Source organism: Brachypodium distachyon, chromosome 4, assembly GCF_000005505.3.
Source record: "Brachypodium distachyon strain Bd21 chromosome 4, Brachypodium_distachyon_v3.0, whole genome shotgun sequence".
NCBI classification, from domain to species: domain Eukaryota; kingdom Viridiplantae; phylum Streptophyta; class Magnoliopsida; order Poales; family Poaceae; genus Brachypodium; species Brachypodium distachyon.
Genome location: NC_016134.3, coordinates 1,743,738 through 1,763,535, shown reverse-complemented (window position 1 = coordinate 1,763,535; position 19,798 = coordinate 1,743,738). Strand labels below are relative to the sequence as shown.

Below are 19,798 nucleotides of genomic sequence, written 5' to 3'. Positions count from 1 at the left end.
GTAGGTACTGTGTACTTTTTGCAGAGGCGCCGGTTTTGAACGATGCGGCGCGTTCACACACGCTCTATCCTGCAAAGTGCAAACCCAAAGACACCTTCCCCAACTAACTGGCGTTATTATTTACTAAAAAAATCAACGGAAAATTATATTATAACGTCAATTAAACGTTGATGTGTTTATGATGCGTTTATTTTCGTGGGTTATAGTCTGATTTTTATTTTCGTGGGCTATAGTCTGATTTTTTTTTCAGATGTCTTATTTATATATTTCTTCTTACCATGTTTTCCTATTACTTCTACTTCGTATATTATTTTTCAAATCTCTTTTCTGAATTTCTCGCTCTCTCTCTGACTATCCTCTCCATCCACCATGAGTACAAACTTCTCTCCCTGTCCCGATTCATCCCGCCACTGAACATCACGCCGCCATGCACGGCCGCCCGCTTGTAGATTCCCGCCGCCCGTCCACTCACGTGCGCCGTCTGCTCCCACTTGCCATCAGGTACGCCTGTGCGCCGCCCACACATTGCGTCCGGCCACTGATCACCACGCGCCACTGCCCGTCCGGAGGGCCACCAATGGCTCGCGCCGACGTGGTCCCTGCTGCCTTGCGCGAGGCCATCGCCGTCCAAGTCCCGCAGGAAGTCACCGACGCGCATGAGCCGGTAGAGGCGGCGGTCGGAGCGCGTGACGAAGCCGCGGGTCCGCAGCCGCCTTCCGCACAAGGACATCGCCGACGCGCACGAACTGGTGGAGGCGACAAGAGCGGCGGCGGGCGTGGGCGAGATTCGGATCGGGCAGGGGGTGGCGGTGAGATTCGCAGGAGAGGAGGAGGAGCGAGGAGGGCTCTGTTGGTTTTTTTGGGGGGCGGTACGTGTTTTTTCTGCACCTTAGAACTGCGGAAGCCAGGATTAAAAGACATGTGGAGACATCGGTGACAGATTCGTAATTTCGATGAAACGACCTACCACCGTACCATCATCACCAGCTCCAATTTAATATATTGTTATAGATTACGTCACGCAAAGCAGTCGATGGGACGTGTCGTCCTGTACGTCTTGCCTGCTCACCGCGTCAGGTCAAGCGACGAAAACGCACTGTTCTCTTTCTCTGGGCCACTACAGGACACTACAGTGTTCCCATTCAGTACAGCACGACCGAGCTCGGCTAAACAACGTTTCCCCTCCATAAAGAATTTCTTAGGAACTGAGGTAATAGTATCGCCATCGCCAGCTATTGCTTATAACTCGTTATCATGTCATATATAACCGGCAATAGCTATCATATTATGTACTTACTCCATTGCTAAATAATTATCGTGGTTTTAATGCAACCACGACAATTTAGAAACGGAAGGAGTATACCAGTTGGTTATAGAAATATACCACTTTATTAATATTGGCCCAAATCATTATCTCGAATAGTTTGTAGGAGCTCATGCTGCAGCTGATTTTTTTAACTCTTATGGTCTACTTTTTTTTCCTCCTTCAACTAAGCAAAAGATAATTAAACTCTTATAGCCTATACTTACATCATCTTAATAAGTATAATTAAGTGATGTAAGCAGACTATAAGAGTTTGCATACCATTTTTTTTATTGAGTTGGAAGAAGAGAGAAGAAAAACGGGCTGTAGATTAAGAGTCAGCTCCAGCATGACTACAAGAAACTTCGTGAGATATGAGATGGGCCAGATATTGATAAAGTAGTATTACCTCAAATTATGTTTATAAGGGTGTCTCGTATTTCTAAATCATCAATTTGATCGAAAAGTGTTATAAGGAGGAACATAATGAGACGATCTCTTCCATCGTTGAGCTGAGAAAACCAGGCCTGAGACTCTGCACATTTAAATCAAGAAGGAAGTCGATGAGAGCAAGGTTGCTTCTAGAAATTTTGTAAAACTGGGTTGTGGGCCAAGTATCCAATTTGGCATCCATCCTTTCCTTTCATTTTATTTGGTGAAATTTGAATTCCGAGTTAAAATATCTTGTTGGTCTACCACGGGGGTTTGTTGAGTGAGAGACAATTTTCAGAGAGATTATGGTTTTTAGAAAAGAATTGGGGTTAGTTATATTGTGATTCCATGAAATTTGAAATTGAATTCCCGTGTCCCAATCCGTGCCAACCAAATGATGGGCGTGAATCGAGTTGTTAGATTTATTGGATTGTGTTTCAATTTATCTAAACTTAAAATAAGGATGGCAATAATCATATCTTTTTTATCAAAAGATTTTCGCCATGTTCAATTTCAAGAAGTGAGATGAGATGGCACCAATTGTGTACGGACACAATTCGGCACTAAAATAAAAGTAAAAAATCTACACCGAAATTCATTTGTGTTATGTACAAACCGGTATCTTCATGAGTCCTCTCCTGTTGACATACTTGTTTCTTTAGGACATGTTCAACAATGAGGATGGGTACCAAGAAAGTACTGGCCAATGTGGATGAGAGATAAATATCACAAGTAGTGGTTACTTGAACAAGTAATCGATCCACACGGATGCCAAGAAAAAAGAGAAGATGACATATGGGTCCATTAAAAATGAGAAAGGAATAAGAAACGAGAAGACATATTGAAAAAAGAAAAAGAAAAAAATTAGTGTCAACCACCGTTAGAGATGCCCTTATACGAGTTGTATGGTCATTGATTTTGGTCGCACCTATTTCGACTTGATTATTCGAGCACACAAATGCTACGTTTCCAATTTTCAAAGATCCTTCCAATTCTTTGTTGAAACCATAGCAAGCCAGCGCAGTCATAAGGTTGCCCAAGACTTGCGACCAACGTTGGGCGGAGACATGCACGAACATCCGACATCGTGCATTAGTATGATTTATATGGGAACCTATATTTCTCGATCCACAATCATAACCATTCGATCAAGATTTCTCACTTACATCAATTTTGCGCCTATATAGGTTTTCGAATCAAACAGTTGTGAGCATCGATTTATAATTTTTCGGCCAGCTTTGAATAACAAAATCGTGTTTTTCTATTCGTGTCAATTGAACCATCGTGTGTTACAATCGTGGCTACACCCCGTAAAAATGGCTAGCTGGCAAAGGAGCAATGTATAGCAGCCTCACGTCCGAGTTCTGACTTCTGACATTGCTGCAATGTCACGTGCATTCATTCATCGCTGAGCCACCGAAGCCAGAAGCATTCAGGGCGTGTTTGGTCGGGCTGACGCCCCAGCTCGCAGCGCAGCCGCGATGCAGCAGCCGGGCTGCAACAGCCTGCATGCAATCCTCTCGCTGGAGCCGATTGTTTGGTAGCCTTGCGGGAGTTGGCGGTGGAGGAGGAGAAAAGGAGGAGAAACGCCGGTGGAGGAGGAGAAAACGAGGAGAAACGGCAGCGGCGGAGGAGAAACGGCCACGGAATCTCGGGGGAATAGCACAGGAGGACCCGCAGGGGATGGCCGGCGTCCAGATCTCGGAGGAGGACTGGCTGAGGAGGAACGGCGTGATCTCGGAGGAAGAAAGGCGGGGGATCTCGAGGAGGAGCCGCTCCTCGTGCGAACTGCGGCGGAGGCAAATGGATGGGAGGTGGAGCAGCTGGCCGGCAGCACGTGGCGGCGGCGGAACGGCGCCTGGGGGCAGCGGAGCGGCGCGAGTCGGGAAGAAACGGAAGACCAAAGAGACGAGAGAGCGCCGCTGCACTAGAAAACGCCCGATTTGGACGTATCTGGCATGCAGGCTCCAGCCCGTTTTTTGCAGCCGCGATGCAGAATGCGGGTGCAGGCTAAGACCCGTGCAGAAAACCAAACTGGTCCGTTTTTGCAGCTCGGCAGCGGGCCAAGGCCCATTCGGAAGACCAAACACGCCCTCATTCACCCTCCAGGCCTCCACTGGCTACTGCACATCTTCCACTGGCCACTGCACACAGAAAGAAAAAAAATCAAGCTGGTCTGTGCTCTCACCTTCGCCGATGGGGGAGGTTGTGGCGAGCGCGGCGACGGGGGCCTTGGGAGCCGTGGTGGGGAAGCTGGCGACCCTGGCCAGCGACGAGTACAAGCGCCTTCGGGGGGTCCCCCGAGAGATCGAGTCCCTCTCCCGCGAGCTCGACGCCATGAAGGCGTTCCTCGAGAAGATGTCGGAGGCGGAGGAGGAGGCCGACCCGCGGGACAAGGTGTGGATGAATCAGGTGCGGGAGCTCTCCTACGACGCCGAGGACAGCATCGACGACTTCGTGGCTTGCGTCGCCGCCAGGCCCGACGGCTTCATGGGCAAGATCAAGAACTTGGTGAGCCGGACCATCGAGGATCTGAAGAGACAGATCGACGAGGTTAGCCAGAGGAATGCCAGGTACAGGCCCGGCGAGTCCGCCGCTTCCGTCTCCAAAAAGACCAAGGTTACTGCAAAGCTCTTTGCTTTCGATTAGTATCTGCGGAGTAGCAAATTTCTTTTTGTATTGATGCATCAATCTGATGATTGCGGTATAAAACCGGGCCGACTGCAGATTGATCGCCGAGCTCTTGTCATTTTTGAGGATGCGTCGAAGCTCGTCGGAGTCGATGGACCGAAGGAAGAAGTGATTCAGCTGTTGGCCGACGACGGCGAGTCCACAGATTCCACACAGCAGCAGCAGCAACAGCCAACCAAGGTGGTCGCCATTGTTGGGCCCGGAGGATTGGGGAAGACGACTCTGGCGAACCGAGTGTATGAAGAGATCAAAGAGGACTTCGATTGCCGTGCTTTCTTGTCCGTGTCGCAGAATCCAGACATCGTGAGAGTTATGAGTAAAATTTTCAGCCAGTTGACGGGATACTCTGCTGATGCCAATGAAGACTTGCCGCAACTCATCACCAAGATTCGGGATTTCCTCACCGACGGAAATAAAAGGTACTGCTTCAGATCCTTCTTAATTGGCTTTTCAGTCGACCTATTGTTTGATGAGTCAGAGCTTGCTATGGCATCCAAACTTAATTGTCTAAACTTAGTTACCGTTGTTTCAATTAATACATTTGTTATTCAGTCAAAGTGTTTGTACAAGTAATGTACTCTCTCCGTCCGAAATAAGTGACCTGGATTTCGGGACGGAGAGAGTATATAATTATCTTCGTGATGGCACGGTTTTGACTGGTTGTACAAATCTCTACCAATGTGAAGTGTTTTTACAAATCTCTACCAAACACCTTAACTAATGTGCATTTTCTGATGGGTATATATGCACTCTCATGTCAATTTCATTTCCCAAACCACAAAAACAGTTGTAATCTTCTTGCTCTAGCCTGCTATCCGTACAGGTACCCGTCTACCCTGGCAGCCAAGGCAGTATTCATTGCGGCGCTGATGGTCGTCTCCTTCCTTGAGTAGGGGGATGGTGGGGATGCTCCTGATGCCGTTCATCATTGCCACCTGATGCTTCTCATTGGTGTTCACCCTCAGACAACGCAGCCTTCCGGCGGAGGCCGTGGCCAGATGCATGTGCGATGATTGGGTGCATCAGGTACCAAAGAATGAAGATAGTTTCGTCAATACATGCATGATTGTGTCTTGTTTTCGTCCAGTTTTCTCGAATTAACTGGACAACTCTTTCTTCTATAATAAAATGCAGGAACCCCGGCCCCTTTTAAGGTGTCTAAAAAAAAACTATCACCGTGTGTTGGTAAAATTCATTCGTGTTTTCCTACTTACAGGCGATCGAGCTAATTAAGGATAGATTTTCATGGCTTGCAGGTGAGACAGTAAATCGATCTCCAGCAGCAAGGAGGAGTACTCCCGCTCTTGCTCATGCATCTCCATGGTCTCCAAGTCAAGCACAATCCAGCGCTCCTATATATCCCCGGAGCCATCAAACTCAACGGCTGCAACGGCGGGTTCCAGCGAGAGCAGCTTCTCCTCCATGTCGATCACGGCTTCCAGCACCATATTACCGTCCAAGAGTTGCAGCCACACGGAGATGGTGAAGCCGTCCATGGCGAGCAGCTTCCCGTCCAGCGATGTCCCCACGTAGAGCTTCCTTCCTCCTATGTGCCATTTGATGGCCGGTGGGAGCTTTGTCGTACCCCGGACGATGACCTCGAGCAGGAGGTCTGTAGCGATCCTCTCCCTTACTAGGGTTCGATCTCTGTGCTTATTTGTGTTAGTCTCTGGATCGACTCACTAGCACACACAGTTCAAGATGTAATACCAAGATACAAAGATCAAAAGAACTTTATTACATCGTACCATCCAGAACTTAAATTGTACTTACAAAACTTGCATGACCTCTTGGGCCAGCATAAACAAATATTGTTCAAAACTATGATAACATTGTATCATAAAGCTGCAGTGGAAAGGTAGAGCAAAAGGGCTCATCTACTCCCAGAGGAGAGAGCATGTTGGAATGTAAGCACATGACCCAAATAACATCGACGAACCTCACTCTTCGTCAGATTCACCTGCATTATTAATTGCAGCCACTATGTGGTCAATACATTGAATGTATTGGTAAGCTCACCTGGAAGTTATAACAGATCCTACCAAGTATATGCAGTTGAGGTATAGTGGGGTTCAGGCTTTATGGCGTGGTAGTAAAACATAGTTTATCCTACTATAATGGAATGTTACAATATTGTTAACTAATGGACACTGGGTAGAAACATCCATGCTCCTATTAACCTAGAGCATATTGAGTAGAAACATCAAGTGCCCCAAACCATTCATTTTATTTTTAAAATTGGAATGAGTGAGACCTACCTTACAGCCCCAATATCTAGTTGCTCATAATTGTCCGTAACCGGGGACACGGCTAAGTACTTAGTTTGACACTCTTGAGAGGTGGTACACTTTACCCACAAGAAATCGACGTGTTAATCCCTTGCTGTCCTCAGGATAGAGTACCAACGGCATCGATTACAGGAATTTTTAGAACATATTCCCCCAAACCACCTGAGGGACGCGTTCCAACCTACACTGCTACATACCGATGTCACCTCGGATCCAGGTTCATATTTCTTACATCCATCCTGGCAGAGCCCATATTACCATGTGGTTGTACTAGAAGCTACTAAACAGGAAACTAGTCCAGTCTCTGGTTATCCCGGGTGGCATCCCACATTGTGACGCAGGCGCTCCCCGAATCGCACGAGGAGACGACTCAGAGGACATGGACGCTCCTGAATCCACGGTGAGACGACTCAGCGGTCATGGACCCATAGAAATGGACCTAACGTCACGACATCCGAAAACTCAAAGCAGCCCACCCAGAACGGTTCATTAGGGTTGTTTTTGCCAAGTATCCAAAATACCTTATAATAACTATTTCATAGTAGTTGAGATTCCCTTCCACGTATATTAACATAACGTAGCAAATCAACTACTTACGATGGCAATTGGTGGAAGGGTAATGGCAAAGGTAACCCTATAGCTAGTAGGTCAATCATAGTTAGCACAAGTACGAGTAATAGTCCTATCAATGCATTTCTACAAACAACTCTAATGCATAAGTATTTCAAAACAAATAGTAATAGGATATGATCAAAGTGAACTTGCCTTTGTCACAGTAGCTGGTATTCAAACACTCTTCGCAATCACACAATTCGCTCTCCGAGAAAACTAAACAATATAAACAACGCATACATAAACACACCATACAAACAAAAGAAAATGTATGCCATGATGCAATGCAGAACATGTGACAAGAGTTTGGTTTATTTTATTTGGGTGATCAACTGATTCTAAGCATTGAAAAATGAGGCACATGCATAGGATTTTAAATCAAAAGGCAAAAGCTAGGGTTTAAATGAGGTTTTATTGGCATCAGCCAAACAACTTAATTCAAAACATTTATTTCTCTGTCCCATTGGACAGAGGACAATTAAACAAAATTTTGGGCACTGGTTTCATTCAAAAAGGACTTCTAAATAATTAGTTATGATTTAATAGGCATTAAACCCTATTTTGTAATTTGAATGTGATTCAAATATTCAAATTTGAAATTGGACAGTGCTAAAAGATTCTACATTTCCTAAGGATTCCAAAAAGGTATGGATCATCAAATTTGGCCAAACAGATTAAAAGATATGATCATTTGAAGTTACAGGGGATTTTCTGCAAAAGTGCCATTTAATTATTCCGGGGGATTAAAATTACATTTTCATTTTTATTTTACCGTGCCACGTGTCATCATCTGATAGGTGCGTACCGGTTTGATTAAAGAAAAACCTAGAATCTAATCTGGACCGTTGGATCACGATCGGATGGTCGGGCGGCTAGGGTTTTACCTCCGCGGCGGCGGCGGTCACCGGAGACGGACACTACAAGGCGTACACCCTGGAGCGACGGCCGGTTTTAGTTGCAATAAGTGGTTTTTCGTTGCAATAGTGCGCAATCGCAACTAAATATTTTCGTTGGTAGGCGTGGCAAGAAACACCGATGCTATATGGTAATGCAACCGAATTTAGGGTGTCGAAATACCACATGCTTTATTGCAACTAAGGGAGGCGTGACAATAGGGTATTTATGCAACGATCTTTGCGATGCATAAGTTGTATTGCGGAGTTGCTATAGATCTAATGGCAACAACCCATGCTAGTTGTGAAAAAGCATTATTGCGATGCCAGAGTATGGTAGCAATACAGTAATTTGCAACGATATATGGGTGTGGCGAAACCCTCTTGGGTGTTGCTATAGTCGTATAGGATATCACGACGAAATAAGAGGCATGGCTATAGTCCATAGGATATCACAACTAAACAAGAGTCATGGCTATAGTCGTATAGGATATCACAACGAAATAAGACTCGTGGCTAGAGGTATAAAGAATATCGCGACGACCCATAAGAGGTAGCAACATGCCTACATAGTATGGCAACGATACATCGCACGTCGCAACTAGCCTAAAGGGTATTGCCACAGACCATGTGCCGTCGCAACAGGCCTACATGTTGTCGCAACGTCATATGACACGTTGCTGTAGGCTGACTGCCTATAACCACGAGGAACATGGCGTCGCTACAGGTGAAGGGCTAACTCAACGTTCTAAGAGTCTGGCTATAGGCTCAAAGGATAGTGCAACAACACTATAGTAGTGGCTACAGGCTCAAAGGCTAGGGCAACGAACTCCGGGATGCGAGGCAACAGGCCCAAAGGGCTACGGCAATGAAATTATAGGAGTGGCTACAGGCGCAAAGGCTAGGGCAACAAACTGAGGGATGCGAGGCAACAAGCCCCTAAGGGCTATGGCAACAAAATTATAGGAGTGGCTACAGGTTCAAACAAAAAATGATCACCGATAGCACATCAAAAAAATGTGACGTTGCTACAAGCTCTACATCGCAACGAAATATGGCACGACGTTGTACGATCTAGGACTGGTGCAACGGCATTGTTTTGGATGTTTAACTGGTAATTCAACTGCAATTATACGACCATAATAGAAATGATGCAAAAATATATATTCCACTGTTGAAATAAATCCAGCATTCACTCTTACAATCTCATGGACACAACGATCATATCCATAATAAATACATTGTATATATGAAGCTATGGAACCTAGCAATTACTGTCCACTCATCCAATCGAACAACATGGCAGCCTTCATGGGATCACCAATCTTGAGTGTTGTGATTGTGGAACATCTAGCCCCGTTAGGTCTTCATTGTCCTGTTGAAGAGATACATGAACCAAATAGAACATGTCTTGCAATTAAGCAGCAGCAAAATTTAAAGCTGAAGTGGCAATGCAAAGTTTGATTTGCATTAGAAAACACAGTTCTAGTTACCTGATCTTTGAACTTGCTTGCTGATCGTGTTTTAGCACGCTGTAACGCCAAATGTTGTGGAGTAATGTATGTTTGATGTGGCCCCTTAGCTGCTTCCTTAGAGAACGCCAGACCTTTAGCTTTGGAAGATTTAGTATTGCGATTTGTGGGTGGCGTATTTTCTTTTTGTGTCTTGGCAGTGATTGCTGGCTGCTTCTGGCATTTTAAAGTTGTTGGAACAATGTTAGCACTGTATATTGAAATGCATATATCCTTGATGCTTGGAAGCATTGTTATATGCCATTACCTGAGGGTGTGTTCCTGTTGTCTTTGCATCATTTATATCCTTAGTCTTTGTAGCTTCAAGTTGTGTTGCATCATAGGTATCTGTTGTCTTCATAGCTACAGGGTCTCTTGCCTCAATGGTTGCAGGGGTACTCTACGCTTTAAAACAAGATGGCAGTTATTAAAAATCGTATGCTGATTTCAAAATTACATAGCCAGTGCAGATTGTTAGCTCTAACGAAATGCATAAATCCACGATTGTTGCAAACATTTTTCAATTTCATTACCTTCGGCAATGGTTCTTGTGTGTGTTGTTCTGTTTCATGAATGGTTGCAGCTTTATGTTCTGCATTGTTGGTTTCAGGGGCACTCTACATGTTTACAAAAAAGGGCAGGTGAGATAGCTTTCATATGGATAGGAGTGGATCACAACCATTTAAATATGTTCATTGCCATAATAAATCAAAGTTGATTACCTTCTGTAAAAGTGTTGATAACCCGTGCTGAGCCAACAAAGCATGAACCTCTTGCATCATTTCTTCTCTAATGGATTTTTTTAGGTCTTCCTTCTCTGCTTCCCTTTCAGCAGCTTCCTTTGCAAGCTTTTCTTTTAATATTTCAACCTCACGGGCTTGTAGTTCTAGTCTTTCTTGAAGCAGTTGGTTTTTGGTTGGATAGGTCGACAAATATCCACGACCATGTAACTTGGTTGTTTTGGTTCCTGTTGTCTCATTGTATGCAGACTGCAAAACAACGTCTTCCTCACCTGCTGTGAGCCTCATCGTTCTTGATTCTCCTTCCAGCAACTCTTCTGAATTTGTCGCACCCAACTTTTCGCGTGCATTTAACTGAGGGAAAGAAACAAGTGCGTTTCATAATTTTGGTCATGTTGTGAAAGAATATTTGAATTTAAATGTGAAGCAATAATTTGAAGAATTTTGTACTCACGTAAATTCTTTCAGAAACGTCGTTTGACCATTTTCCTTCTTGCTGTGAGTGATTTGCCAAAGTTCCACGGGACGTGGCTCGACACCATTTTCATCTCTCTACGAAGGCAATATTGAACGTCAGTACATATCATTGTTGGTTGAATCTGAAGTTTTAAAAAATGCAACTAATATTTACTTGTTCCCAGCTGCACTGAGAGAAAGGTTTTGAACCCATCACATGTTGGGTCTTCATCTGTTTACGATTAGTGGAGTTTTGGCTGCTAACCCTCTGCAACAAATGAACAATTACTGTTACGCAACAAAAACCGCACGACTGCTTGAGTTCTTAATTTTAGGAAGAAGTTGATGACCTTGAATTTTGAAGATCCAAAGTAGAGGATCAAATAGTGCCACTCCAGAATGTGTAGGTCTTCTGGCGTGTGTCTCATTCTGTCATCATAATTCTTGTACGCTCTGTAGGTAGCACTCAAAGAAGATCGCCATCCTTTGTAGCGCTCTTTGGCAATCTGCAATATTATTTCCTTTGCATCGGCTTTGTTCGCCAGGTCCCATCCACGCTGTACAAAAATGAACAGATGAGAGACCGAATATTTTAAATGATCGAATAAACATAAACTGATGGACTATGAACATACCATTACATCATTTACTATTTTATTCTTCACGACTTGGTGTATATCTTTCCAGCGTTTAACTCCAATTAGTGGAGCAGATAACCTGGTGTACGTCACCACCTCATCCACGAATGTTCGTGCGTTATCTCCACAGGGACCACCAAGGTTTGGGGAGAATTCAATTGAAAGTTTTTGAGTGCGACTCTTCAATCTCTTTCGTGACGCAGCTAGCCCTTTCAACGTACCTCGTCCGCATTTGTTGGGAGCTACATCAAATGAAAGGTGCAGAATTGCACTTGCAGATTAATTAATTGTTGAAGAACCAAAAATTGCACTATAGAAATCAGTAAACATATATTGAGGAAGCTTTAGAAACCTTTTGCTTTATCCTTGTTGTGTCTAGCATGACTTGGCCATTGTTGCGGTGGCGTTGTGCTACTGTCTTTGCTCTCATTGCTCTCTTGGCTGTAGTCATCTACTTGTGTAGGTTCTTCGGTCGGAACACATGTCTTGTAAGCCACTGAATGTTTTTGAAAGAAAAACAGTTAGTACATTCACATATTGTATAATTAAGAAATAAGATTGAAGTACAAAATAATTACTAATTTCCTCCAGAAGCCCTTCTTCCCTTAACCATTCTTCGTATGCTGTGATTGCTTCTCTCCTGAATTCATCATGTAGATCTGCGAAGTCCAAACTATACGTCATGAAGAGTGCAGTCTACTAAAGCACAGTGTGTAGATAATTATATATATGCATGGCAACACCAAACCTTGTGTTTCCCTCTTGAGAAGCCAATCTTTATAGGCATCTATTGGTTCATTAGAACCAAGAGCATCATCATCGACATCAGGCGTACCCTCCCTCGGACGCTTAATGGGTGTAATCTGGACATGCTTGTCATGTTGTTCGTCTGCTCTCAGTATAGCCCTGATTTCCTTCTCTTCAGCCAGCTCCGTCATCATTCGGACTGCATCTGCGGGGAAATCAATCGCTACCACAGTTGCTATATCACGGCCATGTCTCTTTTTGTAGTATAGGTAGTCCCTGGCAGAATACCCAAGCTGCTGTTTGAAACCTACCAAGGCTTCAAATGATATGTCGGACTTGTCAATTTGTCCTCGGACGATCCGTTCAGGCAGTCCTGGTGCTCTCATGCAGTGCACGGTTATAGTCCATATCTCACCTGACTTGGGTGCCCTATATGTTCACAAAGAAATCACACATCAATTGATTGGCAGTATACATGAATCTGTCCTATACGACATACATGAATATGACATGCATCGATGGGAAAAAATTTAGATGATCCATGGATGGGAAAATCGAAAACCTAATGATCGAGCAGACGAATAAATTGAAACGTCACGATCAATCGATTTGAAAACAAAAAGAACAACAATCCAGATAGAGAATCAATTTGTGATAAACTATGGAAAGTGTTTTTATGGCAGATACAAACCTTATGCCTCCTGGGATCATCGGTTCTTCCTCAAATTCGACCTCATGGGTTCGGGCCGTACCAGCTCGTCGGGTTGTGTCGGCATCGGTGTTTCTGGAATTGGAGATAGACGCCATGGATCAAAGCCTTGGTAGCAGAAGCAAGCAGGGCAGAGAGGAGGAACCGAACGCGATGGAGACTTGCCTTCTCGATCGTAATTATCTCGTCTCATACGGCGCTTGTTTAGCAGGGAAAGTTTGGGGCGGGGGAGATAATTCAGGGTGGTTATGGATCCGGCGGCAAGTCGTGGGCCTGAAAATTTTCTTGGGCAAGACAAAATTGAGGGAGTATACCAGAGGGAGTACTGAAAATTAGGAACAGAAAGAGTACTGAAAACTAGGAACAGAGGAAGTACTGGAAACTACACGGGAGTACTGAAAACTACACCAAAAGGGGGAGCAAATCATCCAGAGAGCAAAATGAACCGAACGAGTGAAATAGAAGGAGCAAACTCACCGGTCAGCCGGTAGGACCTCACCGCCGACGAAGCAAAAGGATAGAACCACCCACCTCGCCTCTGCCGTCTCCGCCACAGCCGAGCCACCGGTAAGACCCAAAAACTCAGCGAGCTACCAAGCCACAGAAACATGGTCGGCGAGGGGTAGAAACGCCGGGAAATCACCAGAGGCGGCGCGAAAGAGCTCCGCTCCCCTGCCCATGGCGCCCTCCCCACGGCTCCGCTCCCCTGCCCACGGGGCCCTCCGCCGGCTCCGCTCCCCTGCCCACCGGGCCCTCCGCCGGCTCCGCTCCCCTGCCCACCGGGCCCTCCGCCGGCTCCACTCCCCTGCACACGGGGCCCTCCGCCGGCTCCGCTCCCCTGCCCAACTCCGGCTAGCCCTTCTGCCCGTCGAACCCTGCCAACTCAGGCCGGCCTCCTGCCCGTGGTTTGTGCCGATGGTGGGGATTGATAGGAACGGGCAAGAGATAGCACTGGGCTGCGTCATGAATAGAAAGGGAGAAGAAAAAAGAAAATATAGACAACTCGTTGACAAGTAGGTCTCACATGTCATAAACGAAATAGGCGGTGTGGAATAGGGGTACTGCTGAAGACGTTGGTAAATTTTAGGACCCTAAAATTTGAGGGGAGCCCCTAAAGGGGACCCTGTTTTGAAATTTGACACGAGCCAAGAGAAAAAAGGGAACGAGCTGACGCCGCGCTTCTTCAGGCGCTGAGGTGGTGTGTGTGCGGAGGGGAAAAAATGGACTCGTTTTTTTTGTTTTTGACAGCAAACGCTACCCGACTTTATATAACAAGGAAAACAAACACATACAAATACGCTAAAGAAAGGAAACGGAAGGAACTGCAGCCTGCACCAAGAAACAGAGAAGCCCAAAAGAAACTAATCCATCGGCACGGATCATACTAATCGTCGTACGAGTATGCGATATATTTGCAAGTGTAATAAACACCTAAAGTCTGTTGGAAAATTTAAATTTGTAGAGCCGGTCGCAATCAAATCTTCGTCTCCTAATCGCTGAAATCAACACCTTAGTCTTACTGTCATGGTCAAGCCTGGTATCGTTGACTAACTATTGCTAAGGGGATTTTGGTATGAGTGGAAAATTTACAAGATTGCCGTTTTATTTTGATGGTTTAGACTTCTGATTAGTTTACGCATGAATGACTTATATTCCATATAGGAAAATCTTCGTTGCTATAGGCTCTATATTTATCTCAAACCATATAATAAATTTTACTAAAGATTCATTTTACTATATTCTATACATTTTATAGGAAAAATTACATCCACTCCAACCTCTTGGAAGAAATCCTATTTGGTCCAATCAAACAAAGATACATGTAAGATTTCAACAACTAATATGTATCGGAGAGAGTAGCTTAAACCCACATCACAATTTGTCCAAAAAATGACTACATCCATACGGGTGAAATAAATCAATGGAACAATTGATCCTGGTGTTCTCCGATTCTCACTCCGATCGCTTTTTACCTGTGCTTTGCGATTGTGTTTCACTGGTGCGTGGGCCCTCCAGACGTGGGCCCCACAAGTCAGTAACCCAAAATCATATGGCACCCACGTGAACCCTCCATCTTATCCCACGTTTTTTTTCCTGACCACGTTGTTTTTCTCTCACAGAATCGATCCCCAATCTCGTAGAATCCCCAGTCTCGCACAAAATGCCGCCGCTCGTTTCCCTCACGCCGATGAGTTCTCCCTCACCGGCCGCCGCCCCTTCCCCAAACTCCTACTCGCTGGATCGGCCGCGTCGCCACAGAGCTAGGCACCCCAACCGGCAGGGCCACCACGGCCTCCCCTCCTCTGCTCCCACTGCTCTCCTTGCCTCCCGTCTCCCCGAGCTGCGCGGGCGCCGATCGCTTCCCCCATGCCGGATCCGGCCATCGCGCCGCCGGGTCGCCTCTCCAACCTCCGTCCCTCCAAACTCAGATCCGGAGGGCCACCTCAAACACACACCCGAAGGCCGGCGACGGCAGAAACCATGGTTAACTCCTCCCCGAATCGTCTCTCCTCTCCCAGTTTCGCGTTGGAGTTCCTGAAGCTTGATTGTATTGGAGTTTCTCGCTGCACCGCCATGCCCAATCTCGGCCTCTCTCCTCTCCGATCTCGTATGCGCCCACCTCCCTTTCTCATTCGAGGCCGAAGATCCCTGCCCTTCGCCCCCCTCCCTTTCTCATTCGAGGACGACGCTGTAGCCTCAGAGGCCCCGGCTGCTTCCCCGCGTCACCGCTACCCAAGGCGAGGAGACGCCGCCCCGTTCGCCTACCCTCACACCCGTGATGACAGGGTCGTGAGCACTGTTAAACACGAGAAGGCCGCCAAGCACCGCCGCTTGAAGGTACCCATCTACACCCTCACCCCACCCCGTCTCAGATAGCTCCTACGGTAATTCAATCATTAGTAATTTCTTGATAAAATAATTACTTTTGGTGAAACTGCATGTTTAACGTAAAGATGTTGTCGTCAGCATAATCCCTCTGGCTATGAATTTGATCGATTCCTTTCCGCGATGTGTGGTCTGAAACTATTGTTTCGTAGTAGTTGTAGTTCATAGTAAAAAATTATACTCGGAGGAGATGTGACTCAAGACTGTAATTCCTTGGTTTTGGTCATTAGAATACGTCAAGCGCTACAGGTTTATTTCAAGAGTTTTGAACCTAAGGAGATGTGACTCAAGACTGTAATTGCTGATATTATTGGTTGTTATTGTAACTCTGGAGCCTATAAGTGTGATGCCCATGATTTTTAATAAGTACTTTTCGAGGAATTTAGGACAATATAGAGTACAATTTTAAAGCTTTGGGTGCTGTTCAATTTCAGAAATCATTTTCCTATAACTGAACTTATTTGTAGTATTGTGATTATTGGCCAACAATGGTTGGTTCTTTGTTTACTGTTTTTGTAACTTTATGGTTTCATGAGTGAAATCACGGACCAACCCCCTTTTATGAGTTGTAAGAAATTTGACTGGTTGTATATTACTATATTTTTCATTTACCCTCTTTCTTTTAACAGACCTTTTTTCTTAACCGGCCCTTTTTGCTAGTAGATTGGGCTCTTGCCTCGTCGAAATGCAGAACAGTCAACGGTGTACAGAAAAAATATATGAAAGGTTTATATGATTAATTAAAAGTAAAGATATCCTTAAAGACTTCAAACTGTCAACTCGAAACTCAAAAGAAATGCCAACCAATCTAAGATTTACACAAAAAAATCTTGGTCATCTTCGTCTTGGATATCCACTGGAGCGACAACTCCATCATCAATGTAGGTGTCGTCAGGATCAAGGTCTTCGTCTGCTATGTCCTCATCACCAGGTTCAGGCATGGGTGAAGCACGCGCATTCTCAATAACTGAAGCATCACCACTGACCCCTTCCACGTCGGTCCTACGCCAAACTGTCAACTCATCTTGATTATGTTGAACATTCATATGTTCCACTCCTACTACGAGTGAGTCAGCATCGGTATCAGCAACAATATTAGAACTGTCTTCTCCTTCAGGCATTGCAAACAGGTTCCTAGGTTTCAGTCTAAGGACGCTGCACCAATTAGCTCTCTTAGCGGTTTTCACATAACACACCTGCTCTGCCTGTGTGGCCAGGATGTATGGCTCGTCTGCATATCGACGCAAAGTGGTATCAATATCGATGATCCCATATTGATCTTTATTGAACCCTCTTGATTTCGTCCTATTTGCTCCAGGAACATCAAACCACTCGCACTCGAACAATACGACTTCCTTCTCGTCAGGAAATTCAAGGGTAATGATTCTTTTAAGAACTCCGTACCACTCCATGCCATCACCCATGACAACAACACCACTGTTCTGAGTGACTAGGGATTTCTCTAGATCAATGGTCCGAAAGAGAAAGCCATTAATGACACACCTATTGGACACACGAACTCGATGATCTGGACCACGAGATAGATTATATAGATTTTCATCGACTTCTCCTTGTTCATGCAGTATCCTAATCTGCAGTTACATGTGAAATATATTAGTAATATACATAAAAAATTGACAAGGTACAAAGGATCCGAGATATATCGCTCACTTTACGTTCAAACCAAGACACAAATTGTTTCTCGTGCCTTTCTTCAACTTTGTGCGTGCTGGTTTTCCTCAATTCAGCCATATGCTGTCTGAAAATTTGTTAATAATCTCCTCAGTTAAATGTATAGTCAGCACAAAAACAGGCGCCTGTCAACTAGACAGACCGCTTTTTTATCTGAACTTTGTGTTTTCCAAACATGGCGAAATGCTATTGGATGTAAAATTGGTTGCTGAGATTTACCTGGCTACAGTAGGAATTGAATTAGACAAAATTGTAGCAGTAGTTTTAAGTTGCCACTTACTTTCAGTAAGGGAGATGTGAATATATTTGGAGCATCCAGTTTTGACCAAGATGTTCTTTTTTTCAGGTGCTAATTCAAAGTTAAGCTGGCTACATCTAGTCCGGTGGGTACCTGTGAAGCCCTTCTAACGATTCATGAAGCCCCTTCGATTACTCCTTCGTGAGCTGGGTTCAAAGCTAACTGCTAGTTGAGGCAATTAATTAAAGGTGCTAACAGCTAGTGAAGTCCTGTACGTTTCCATAGGATTTGAGTGGTCCGGGCATTCTATTCGGTTCCTGTTCCTATGAATTGTAAACCGAAGAGGGCTGTAATCATATATTCAAGAACATATATGGATAATCGATCTCATACCTGGGCGCGCGATTCCTGCGAGAGGCATCGTCTCACGTATCGTACGTTCGTCTGCTTTTCTTCTCCTCTCGATTTTCTGGGTTGCTGTTTAATTACAAGCAAGTTTGTCCAATATATATAGATGCAGTACCATGAGCAATCCTAATAGGTGTTGGACACAAATTGCATCCTAGGTATACATGAGCAATCCTAATAGGTGTTGGACACAAATTCTAGTCTGCATCTAGGTATACTCACATGAGCAATCCTAATAGGTGTTGGACACACATTGTATAGTCAGGGTTAGACAAGAAGGCTGTGTGCGTGCCTTGTACGTGCTGTTCTTTAAAAATGAACCGGAGAAAACCGGGTGAATTGGGTGGTTTTACTGAAAACCGGCGAACCGGACAGTTTAGGCCAAACCGGCCGGTTCAGCTGCTGTTCTGGAAAAATGAAGACCCACAACTAAATAATTCGCGAGAAGCACAGATCAAACTCACGACCTAACTCTTCCCCACAAGGATGCACCTGCTAGCCACTTGAGCTATCAATTCTTGCTTGCTATTGAGGGGAAAACAATTCTTTTATCCTGTTTACATCGTTGGGCCTGTTCTTGAACATTTGTTTCAACTGGGCTGTGCGTCAGTTGGGCTGGGCCAGTTGCGGGCTTCCGGCAAACACGAACGGGATGACCTTCATAAATACGTGCCTTCGCAGATCAAATTAATGTCATGTTCACAAATGTGCAACTAATTCATAATTCCGTCGGCATACTGCGCCTGTCTCCGTTATCTCCCGCCGTTTCTCCACTTGGTGGACACCAGAACTCGATTCGGTCCCATATAAAAAAAAGGGTTGGGAATTTTTCTTTTTTTGCCTTACAAAATAGCGGCCGCTTACATGTGTTGCAATAGAACTTCGATTGTTGCAACCCAGTAAGAGCATGGTTGCTATATCGAAAACTCTCTTGCATCCATTAAGGGTTGCGTTGCTATAAAAAATATGTTTCTGCAACGACTACGTCATGTTGCCATTTTCAATGGCACGTTTGCATCGATTCTGATTTTGGTTGCTATATCGAAAACTCTCTTGCATCCATTAAGGGTTGCGTTGCTATAAAAAACATGTTTATGCAACGACTACGTCATGTTGCCATTTCCAATGGCACGTTTGCATCGATTCTGATTTTGGTTGCTATATCCAATAAGCGTTTGCCACCATTCAGCTTTACGTTGCTATTTCTAATGGGTTGTTCGCAAATAGGAAATATCAGTTGCCATAGAAAATCCTTTAGCAGCAAGTACCGTTGGTGTTGTTATATCGAATAGGTCCTTCGCAACGCCCAACAGTTGTTGCTGTATCAAATGCTCTTTTGCAACCCTTACATAACAAGTGGCAATAACGCAGAACTTCAGGCAACGCAAACATCTATCAGGATAATTATCGCAACCCCAATAATTGAAAACACAACAATACAAATCCGTTGCAACATTACCCGCTATTGCAACCACCAGACCCCATATCGCAACCAACACCGAATAATGTTGCAGTATACCCTATCTATTGCATCCGAATTCATCTTGTGGCTAA

The 19,798-nt window shown here is 44.8% G+C and overlaps 1 protein-coding gene across 8 annotated transcripts; it reads left to right on the top strand.

Moving 5' to 3' along the window:
- The first annotated feature begins 3,831 nt into the window (after positions 1-3,831).
- Positions 3,832-6,173, top strand: LOC100830782 (putative disease resistance protein At1g59780). 8 transcript variants are annotated; one of them, XM_024455331.1, is made up of 5 exons: positions 3,832-4,354; positions 4,463-4,845; positions 5,320-5,452; positions 5,561-5,580; positions 5,683-6,173. In XM_024455331.1, the coding sequence occupies exons 1-3, from the start codon at positions 3,932-3,934 to the stop codon at positions 5,363-5,365; spliced, it is 852 nt and encodes a 283-aa protein (XP_024311099.1). In that variant the 5' UTR covers positions 3,832-3,931; the 3' UTR covers positions 5,366-5,452; positions 5,561-5,580; positions 5,683-6,173. The 8 variants fall into 8 exon arrangements, with proteins under 8 accessions (XP_024311099.1, XP_024311100.1, XP_024311098.1 ...); XM_024455332.1 differs by having other exon boundaries at positions 5,666-6,173; XM_024455330.1 differs by having other exon boundaries at positions 5,561-6,173.
- The last annotated feature ends 13,625 nt before the right edge of the window (positions 6,174-19,798 follow it).

Coding starts and splice junctions, on each gene's coding strand:
- LOC100830782 (XM_024455325.1), top strand. CDS start 3,932: ATGGGGGAGGTTGTGGCGAGCGCGGCGACGGGGGCCTTGGGAGCCGTG. Junction 4,355..4,462: donor CCGTCTCCAAAAAGACCAAG/GTTACTGCAAAG, acceptor GGCCGACTGCAG/ATTGATCGCCGAGCTCTTGT.